The sequence below is a fragment of the Echeneis naucrates genome, chromosome 7 (assembly GCF_900963305.1).
Source record: "Echeneis naucrates chromosome 7, fEcheNa1.1, whole genome shotgun sequence".
In the NCBI taxonomy this organism is placed as follows: Eukaryota; Metazoa; Chordata; class Actinopteri; order Carangiformes; family Echeneidae; genus Echeneis; species Echeneis naucrates.
In genome coordinates, this window is record NC_042517.1 from 11,114,659 (window position 1) to 11,124,682 (window position 10,024).

Consider the following 10,024-nt stretch of genomic DNA (forward strand, 5'->3'; position numbering starts at 1 on the left):
GTTTAGATGTTTTACACTGTAATGAATCCACCGAACGGCACCATATGGAGCATCATGACAACCAATCCTGGTTTGGAAATGGGTGCTAACTGTGTTTCAGCACCAACCTTGATCTGGAGGATTTGGGCTGTAGGAATGATCAGTGTCACAAATTCACTCGTCTCACGCACAGTGAAATGATCAGTCTGGGTCACCGACGCGTCACTGATTGTCAGTTCTTCATTATCAGAACTGTTTCGCTTGGTCAGGTCCATGTGTCACTTGAAAATGTGCAGCACAGTCTCCTCCGCTGTGGACGATGTCACTAAGATTTACATCAAGGATGAAATGTGTTACTTGATTTATTGCTTCAGGACATGCACCCAACTTCCCTCCAATACACAAGTTCATTCATTCATTCAGCTTCTACCGTTTATCCGTTTCCGGGTCGCGGGGGGGGGGGGGGGGGGGGGGTCAGCCAATCCCAGGTCACCAGTCCATCACAGGGCCAACACACAAAGACAGACAGAGACCAACAACCACTCACACTCACACTCAGACCTACCAGTTAACCCAAACAGAAACCTTCTGGCTGTGGGACACCAGCGCTGACCTCCTATGCATAAGTAAGAATTTTATTCTTACTTTATAATTCCTTCTCACAACATTATGAAGGAGTTTATAGAACAAAAAAATATAATAGATGGGTTTAGTAGCTTAAACCGATATTTTCACAATACATGTGAATAGATTAAACTTCTAGCTCCCACCTCCTTATTATAAGAGCAGTGTCTCCTGCCGCCGTTGAACCTTTACTTTGTTTGGCTCAAATATCTGCTCAGATATTTCCCAGAGATTAAACAGTCATAATCTCCTCACCTCCTGCTCTGATTCATGTGACTCCTTATCAAGCAGTAATAACAGCTCCACGTTGAACACTAGAGTAAACGATGAAATGCTTCATTTCAATCAATCTACTCACGTGACAGAAAATATAAATAATAATAAAACAATTTTTATTTAACCAAAGACTTCTTCCAACTTTGGCAGAGAAAATCAAAAACATGCAGCTTCAAGGCCATATTACCTTTGTTAATAAAAAGGCAGTGAGAAATAATTCATTGACTTTCATTTGTAATGTCCTCAGTAGTCACTAGGTGGTAGTATGACGAGGAGCTTCCTTCTTCTGTCAATGTCCACCTGGAACAGACTGGGATCCTCCAGGGATCCGATCAACTGATTCCTTTAAGACAATATCCACTCCAACTGCAACAAAGACAGATTCCCTCTTTTTCACATACACATGTGCAAAATCAATTTGAGAAGTAGTACCTCATTATTCCAGGTGTCATGGAGAAGATCTCTGATCATGCGCAGACAGACAGAAATCTTTTCAGATTAAAAAAGCAAACCAAACTGACTTTTTTGTGTTTAAATGCCAAAATTAAACTGTCATGGTCTGGTAGTATCAGTTATCTATTTGGTTTAGTTCAGTTTAGTTTTTGTTCCTATCCTATTGGAAGTTCCTGCTTTATTTTGAAATATTGTTCCTACTCCCCACATCCTGTCAGGTTTCCCCCCAACTGTGTTTCAGTGTCACACCCTTCTCAGTGTATTTGCACTGTTTTCCTTCTGTGCCAGATAACATTCAATCAATAAAACTTTATTTATATAACATTTTTCATTCATAAAATATAACTCGAAATGCTTCACAGTTAAAAACCAAACAGGAGCATCGCCATAGCTTCCTCCATGTGCTGCCTTCCATGTATAATTCTCCTTTGTTGTTATGACCTCAAGCTTTGATCTTGTGATTTTGTACTTTTGCTAGTTTTTCTGGGGACATCTGGTTTTGACCTTTGATCCTGAATTGTGCCTTTGTCCAAAATCAGAGATCTGTTGGAGTGTACATGATGAATGATTACCCGAATATATTCTGGATCACAGTGGACTTGCTGCCTGTTGGGCAGTATAGAAACTACAGGGCACTCCATAATGAAACTGTCCTCCCCCAGTGGATTTGTCCTCTTCACAAATTCAGGCTTAGCACATGGAAACCATGCTGAATAGTCATAATAGAATGAGACATTTGCTACTACTAAGTAGAGTATCAAATAGTTTGACTGTTAAATCCGTGTATTTGAATGAGAGAAGAATGACACACCATTTGCTAAACAATACGCCCAGTGTAACTGACACAGAAAGTGAAGTTCTCTCAGGGTGTTTGTGCAGCCAGAATCCACAGGCTGACAGCTGGAGGTTTAGCTGCTCGTGGGATCCTGTGTTGACTTTTGGAAAGAAAATGATAAATGACACAAAGGAATTAATCAGAAAAAAAGCCATATTTCCCTCTTAAAATGCAAGTATGTTTCCTAGTTATCACAGAATAAAGGTTTAAAGTTGACGTACACTAAAACACTCCAGAAAATAATCCAGAATTACATTGCATTGTGACAATGGTGAGCACTAATAATATTATAGTCATTTTTTGCATAACATCATGCCACTCCAATGATTTGAAAAAGAATGCCAGATCTGATATGATCCATGACACTTTCAGTGATGGAAAAAAAATAATAAAAAAAAATCAGTGAGCAGTCCAGCGTGGTGACTGCTCACACCGGTGGTCAGGGAAGCCGCCTGGCTGAAGAAGGAGTCCTTTTGGGACATGTTGTTCCTCAGGACTCCTGAGGCAGTTGTGAGGTACAAAAAAGGCCAAAAGGCAGCAGTCGAGGCTGTGGCAAAGGGAAACAGTGAGAGTGGGAGAAGTTTAGTTTTAACGCAGGTATATACCTTCAGATTTTGTGTAAAATTATCTGTGGTAATGATTTATTGTCAATGAACCATGAACATCCATAGCTATTATATTTTGTTTGGCATTTTTTGGGATAGACTCAATAAATTTAAATACTTTGAAATGGATTTGCTGCTGGTGGCTTCTCGTGGATCAATTGGCTGTAAATTTAGGTGACTAAATAGCCCTTGCAAAATGTCCCTCTGGGAATTAATAAAGTATTTCTGATTCGGATGTTGTAAATCACATTTTATCGCAGTTATAGCTAGTATCTTAAACTCTAAGGGAAGAAAACACTTAATAAACTCATACGTAAAAAGGGCTATTATTTATCTCATGTAGAATCATATTGAAAAATGTTCAAAAATTATTTTCCAGTGCGTATCTTTTGTTTGGGTTTTTCAGGTGAGTCATTTTGGGCAGACTTTAAAGGGTCCACCAGGAGCTGGAAACTGTGCCCAGTACAGGTTGTATAACACGACAGGATTTATGAGATCAACTAAATTACGTTTGAGTAAATTTCATAACATACTACGTGAAAACTAGCGATCTAAAGCCAACTTGTAGTTGATAATTTTTATCATCTTTTTTAGCATCCCTGGAAAAGTGAAGAGTGTGCCCTCCCAACTCGATGATGTCATCTTCACAAGGTGAGCGGCCATTTTGTTAGCTAGCTCCGAGGTTACAGAGGGTTGCCGCTTCGGGTGGACGGCTTTGTGCTAAACTTTCCTCGAATAAAATAACTTTTCGATGCTTTTACATACGTCTGCTTTTCGGCTACAACGTCACGAGCAGATCAGAAGCTGGCGTGTTTCTTGACACGTCGCTAAAGTAGACGGTCATTCATTTTTGAAGCTGCCTTACGTTAGTTAGCTTGTTAGCTCGGCTGGCTAACTTGTTTACGCGTGTCGCCACAGGGAAAGAAAACATTAAGCTCTCATGGCCGCCAGCTATTAAATGTGTCAGAGTTGTGGAGTGCATGTGTCACACGGGTCGTCTGTCTGCGTTTGACTGCTCGTGTATTTTGGTCTTGTCTGTACTTGTATTCACTCAATCGGCGGCGGTAAACAGCGAAGGTCGACGTTTGAAACTCGCGTGCATCATCCCAGTGTTTACTAATAACTCGGGCTCCATCAGCTGATTCCTCCTGGACCAGCTCGGCCTCCCGGAGACTATGTCGGAGTTGTACATCCGTGTGGCTGAGGATGAGAGCGAAGAGCCCATGGAGATCCCCTCGGAGGACGATGGGACGGTCTTGCTGTCATCGGTAGCAGCACAGTTTCCAGGGGCGTGTGGGCTGAGGTACAGGAACCCGGAGTCCCAGTGCATGAGGGGCGTCCGGCTGGTGGAAGGCGTCCTGCATGCACCCGAGAACGACTGGGGGAACCTGGTCTACGTCGTCAACTATCCCAAAGGTGAGAGCAGGAGAGTAGATGATGAGCAGCCAGGTCCACAAACATTAGCTGTGGTTATTCCAATACAAGTTAAGGTTCACTGAGCTGCTATTTAAATTATTTCCCTTTACACTATGGGGTTTATCTAATATTTGATCTAACCTCACTGATTAATAGTGTAGTCTGAATATTGAGAACTCCTCTCATATATTTAGTGCAGAAAATGGCAACTGTACCACAACAGACAGACTATTTTTTACTACAATACATTTAATTTACATGGTTGTACCTAACAAATCATCTACATTATATGGTATGTAACTTTTAGACAACTTTTGTTCCAGATTTGTGGAAACTGGTTTTGGAAGGGTCTTTGTTTTTTGTTTTTTTTTTCAACAAGAGAGTGGCCTTGTATACAAAGCCATGTTCATTAAGAAACTAATTTCTGAATTGGTGTGTAAGAATGCAGACGTACAGGAATAAACCCTGACCTCAACCGTATCCAAAGTTTTTGCATCTGCAAGTCAAGCCTCTTCAACAAACATAAATTTTCTTGTGTTAATGTGTTAATGGAAACAGCTGCAGCTAGGTTCCTGAAGTCTAGTGAAATGCCTTCACAAGAGAGTGGAGGCTGTTACGTCAGCTTGTTAATGACCATGGTTTCAGATATATACATATTGGTAAATTGATTGATACTCAATAATATGAGGTAGGAATTTTTCTGTCTCTACATGTCGATTGCTGTGCATCACAGTAACTACTGAAAGAAAGTTTGAAAGTCTCTCGGTTTGACCTCTGCACCTGTCTTGAAGGAGACTTGTGTTAATATTTGGCTCTTTTTTCTTTATTCTTCAAAGATAACAAAAGGAAGATGGATGAAATAGATGCTGCCTCAGCTGTCAAAATCAAGAGGGGCTTTCAGAAGACGTCAGATCTCATTGTCCTCGGGCTGCCGTGGAAAACAACAGAACAAGACCTGAAAGATTATTTCAGCACGTTTGGGGAGGTCATCATGGTGCAGGTATTTACAACTCATCTGGGTGTAATTTTTATTTATTGATATGCTTTGCTTCATGTTGTGGTAACTGGGAAAAAAATTGCTTTTCCTCTGTTCACTGAAGGTCAAGAGAGATGCTAAAACGGGTAATTCGAAAGGTTTTGGGTTTGTCCGCTTCACTGACTACGAGACACAAACCAAAGTTATAGCTCAAAGACACATGATTGATGGACGGTGGTGTGATTGCAAACTTCCTAACTCAAAGGTGAGTTAAGTATCATTTTGGATTTTAAAGGCAAACTCAAGTGTGTTTGTTTTTTTGCTTCTGTGCCACTAGTAGCCAGAGACAGGGGGATTATGATTCTGTGTTATTTGTCTGTCTGTCCTTCCCATTCTTGGCAACACAATATCTCCAATGCCCTGAGGGAATTCAGATTTGGTTCAAACATTGATTTATCCTCAAGGATGAACTGCTCAAGCTCATTTTTACTTATAACTCACAACTGCATATGGTAATTATGATACAAATGTTTAATAATATAAAAAGATGGTGCTGTGATATTTTTGAATGTCAATTAAAATGGTAGTTTTTTTTATTTACAAGTTATTTGAGATCTTGACAAAAATTGCAAACAATCATTAAACAAGCGCACAACAGAGGATAATATATTGCAAATTAAGCAGCTTTGGTCTCTCTGCAGTAGCGTTTAATTTTATTTTTTTGTCTGCCTGTCATTAGCAACTCTACATATAACATAGAAGATCTTTTATTGATTTAGGATGATGTGGTGAATTGAGCTTCATCTGGAGCTATTATAATGAATGCATACGAAAGGGTATTGTTTGTCCATCAGGTTTGGACTATATAAATCCACAGTGAAAGAAATAGGAGGGAGAATAGGCAATAAAAATCCAGCAAAAGAAAGTTCCCCATAAGATAAATCTGCCCCAGCATTTTCCTCAACAAAGATTGTTTACCAAATGCAACTGTGGAAAAACTGCGCAGTTGTAGCAACATGGGACTTGGCTTCACAGGGGTATCTCTGACAAAACAATAGTGTGCCAGGGTGACATGATCAGAGACTCTGCCAAGGGTAGAAGCAGGGGGGAATGTTTACATACCCTAATAACAAGTGGTGTTACAAACATTGTTGATATTTTAGGTAGGAAGTACATAATAAGTTACCGCCTCTTTTATCTGCGACAGGAGTTCAGTGTTACTGATGTTATGGCTATGTCCATTACCAAGCACTAAGACCAGGATAGCACAAACTGCTGTCTGCTCATCCTGATAGGGTTTTTATAGTGGTCAGGAACTTAAATCATACTCACGTTTGGCATCTTTGTCTGGTATATCAGTTGCCGTGTCAGCAACTGTCAGCAATCAGCAATTCTAAAAAAATTAAAAAATAAATATATATATATTTTAAAAAATTCTTAATTACTGGCGCACAGCTACTTCTTTCGAGTTTTATACAGCTCTATAATGACTTTGCTATAGAGCTGTGAAATGATAAAGGTATTCCATCAATTCTTGATATAATATTAATTTCACAGTTTTTGAAATGGCACTGTGTTTGAAAGGATGTAAGTTGCGAATGTTAAATTTAAGAAATGTTGGAAAAACTAAATTAGTCGACAACATGACATAAAAAGTGCAATTTACAAGCAAGCCATTAAATTCATGGCTGTTTCTCTTGTCCTCCCAGGCGTGTCCTGATGAGCCAATGCGGAGCCGTAAAATCTTTGTTGGCCGCTGTACAGAGGACATGACAACTGATGACCTGAGACAGTACTTCATGCAATACGGTGAAGTCACTGATGTCTTCATTCCCAAACCTTTCCGGGCATTTGCATTCGTCACATTTGCAGATGACCAGGTGAGATGCATCATAAATTAAGATTAATAATCTAATATAAAAAGAGTTTGAGTATTAGATGGCATAGATGACAAGATAATTGCTACTAATGTATAAATTGTAGATAGTGAAAAATGCTGCACAATGCGTGTGCATCTGGCTGTTTTATAAATAATACAAATTGAATGGAAAGAAACAAAGCAGCTTTCGATAAAGTGGGAGATTTATAATAAGTGCATGTGGTAACGGTGCTGTCATGACTGCAGCCATAACCTTCTCTTCACTTATTTTTAGGTTGCCCAAGCCCTGTGTGGAGAGGACTTGATCATCAAGGGTGTCAGTGTGCACATCTCCAATGCAGAGCCCAAACACAATAATAGTAGGCAAATGATGGATCGAGGGCGGTTCGGGGCTGGTGGGTTCAGTCAGGGCTATGGAAGTAATCGTGGTGGGTTAGGTAGCGGTAGCAGTGGGGTTAACTTTGGGGCTCTCGGTCTTAATCCGGCAATGGTTGCTGCTGCCCAGGCAGCTCTGCAGAGCAGTTGGGGAATGATGGGCATGCTGGCTAACCAGCAGGGTCTGACCACAACGGCAGGTACAGCCACTACAACCCGAGACCAGACCTATAGCTCTGCCAGCACCAGTTACAGCAGCCCCAGCTCAGCTAGCCTTGGCTGGGCTGCAGGCACTAACACAGCCTCCAACAGTGGCTTCAGCTCCGGGTTTGGTACATCTATGGAGTCTAAGTCTTCTAGTTGGGGAATGTAGCTAGATTAAAGTTGCCACTTCCCCCTCCTTTTTTTTTTTTCTTTTCTTTTCTTTTTTTTTTTCTTTTTTTATTTGCTATTAGGCCAATCTGGTAAGTATAACTACAGAGGGGAACTGCTTAAATATTTTTTCGATTAAAAAAAAAAAAAAGAAAGAAAAAAAAAAAACAACACTGCCTTTTATTTTTGTTAAAGAGAAAATGTGTACTTTGCATGTGACTGATAATGTAGTCATGCACTGAATGGGTGAAATGTTTAGTTTATTTGATGAAACTGCCACACTACCTTTTTGGTTTTGAGAAAATAATTCAGAGATGATTGTGCATGATAGAAAAAATATTTATAAACATGCATGAGCATCTCAAGAGCTCCTCAACCCCAAGTTGTATATCTGCTTTGATTGCATCTTTTTGTTTGTTTTTGTTTGAAATCTTTTGGAAACGCCTTCATGAAAATCTCTTCTGCAGTTCATCAACTCTTTCCCAATTTCCCGGGAGGAAGCGCCTCATTGGCAGCAATGTTCGACAGATCTCAGTATCAGTTCCCCTCTTCCCATGTGTAAATGCTTTGTCATCAAAGAACACAGCTTCACCCTGCATATACTGTGTTAGACGGTGGGTGTTCATTTTTCCTCTCCCCTTTTTATGGATATAGAAATCTTGTCTGCTCTTTTCGCTTTTCAAGATCAATGAGTGGGATTGGTGTTGGACCGAGTGAGAGTGAGCGAACGGGAGAGCAATATGAAAGAAAGCAAGTGTGAGGACTGTTTGCGCAAAAAAAAATATTTTTTTTAAGAGACGATGCCTGCGAGAGTTGAGAAGAACCTGTGGCTTTGTGCGAGTGTGAGAGGAAGAAGCAAGTACGAGTGTGTTCCGAATGGCCATCAAAAGGACATTTATTGCATCTCAAGACCCTTACGGTCTCTGTTTCTTCTCATAATTTTCTATCAACCGTAATCCATGAAATGCAGTGAAATGTCAAGTGCAATGAGTATTTGTATCCTTTCATAGCTTTCTCTTGCTGTCTGATTTGATGTGAATGCTGTGTCTGGTTGCGTGTTTTATTTTCTCCTTGTTACTACCCTCTGTGTGAAAATGTGATTTTGTGCTAGTGAAGTCTGTGTGTACGGGGGAAACAACTGAAAGTGTGATGAAGTTTGCAAGTGAGCTCAGAGGTTGATGTGGTGAATGTTTGACAAGTTCCCATTGAAAGTTTGTGTTTGAAGTGGTTACGAATGCATTTTCTATGTTTTGTGATCAAAGGGAAGTCTGAAATAAAACTGAGATTCACTAGGTATTATACCCTCTTGAAAGTGACTTATTTTTGTCTTTAAATTAATTGAACTGCCAACACTTTAATTCACATGTATAGGAACCTTGGAGTCAGTTATGGAGAGGCTGAAGACTTTGGTGGGTGGGCCACCAAACATCAACATTGAAATTGCCGCAAGACTGCCCAAATCCTGAAAAGGATCTTCTTCACCTCACTAGCAAGAAACCCTGGACCATCCTTAAATGAAATTTAGAGTGGGCTGCACTCATTTGGGCTGACATAGTTTCTTAAACTACAACTGTCTCACACAGGACCAAAGGCACACCTGCAGTTTGGCAGTGGTCAAAGTTATTCTTTCTCCTGACTTGTTAAACCCAAAGCCTGCCTTAAGCATGTATTTCTGTCAGTAAATACTTTTTTTGTTCTGATAAGTTACGGATAGCCAACTGTAGTATTCACTAAAGGTTTCTTTTTATTGTGGTCTAAAGTCTTTTCAACAAGGCAGGAAGTGTTTCTGTTTTTTTTCTTTACTTGATTATTGTAAAGTGGTTGACATGTATGAGCTGACTAATTTACAAAGGGATATAAACAACTGACTTAACATGCCAGCAAGAATTCACTTTGTATATTGAAAGATTTTAGTATTGCAGTGTAAAATAAAAGTTTTGAGTTTTTAATCATCTGTTGTCTCTCAATTTAGATTACCCTAAGTTATTTTTTATGTTGAGTTCAGCCTGTAGCTCCTATTTTTAGAACTTTGGTTTTTGGCATAAAATGAGCTTAAAAAAAAAGGTGTGCACTTGTTAGTCTGGATGCTGGCTGGTTTGTTGGTATCGTTTTAATGTTCTTCCTGTTGGTGGTGCTGCTGTGCCATTTTGTTGGACAATACCCAAATCACCTCTTTTGTACTGAAGTTTAATCATAGAATTTTGTTTGTAAAAGATTAGGAGAGATTTTGGAAT

At 39.8% G+C, this 10,024-nt stretch overlaps 1 protein-coding gene across 3 annotated transcripts; it reads left to right on the forward strand.

Moving 5' to 3' along the window:
• Positions 1 to 3,435: 3,435 nt before the first annotated feature.
• On the forward strand, positions 3,436 to 9,742 carry tardbpa (TAR DNA binding protein a). 3 transcript variants are annotated; one of them, XR_003840913.1, is made up of 7 exons: positions 3,436 to 4,188; positions 5,025 to 5,188; positions 5,289 to 5,429; positions 6,874 to 7,044; positions 7,318 to 7,438; positions 8,258 to 8,404; positions 9,162 to 9,742. XR_003840913.1 is itself a non-coding variant. In XM_029506242.1 (5 exons), exons 1-5 carry the CDS (start codon positions 3,948 to 3,950, stop codon positions 7,789 to 7,791), a joined length of 1,191 nt encoding a protein of 396 aa, XP_029362102.1. In that variant the 5' UTR covers positions 3,436 to 3,947; the 3' UTR covers positions 7,792 to 8,002. The 3 variants fall into 3 exon arrangements, 1 of the variants encoding a protein (XP_029362102.1); XR_003840914.1 differs by having other exon boundaries at positions 7,318 to 7,402; XM_029506242.1 differs by lacking the exons at positions 8,258 to 8,404; positions 9,162 to 9,742 and having other exon boundaries at positions 7,318 to 8,002.
• Positions 9,743 to 10,024: the final 282 nt, after the last annotated feature.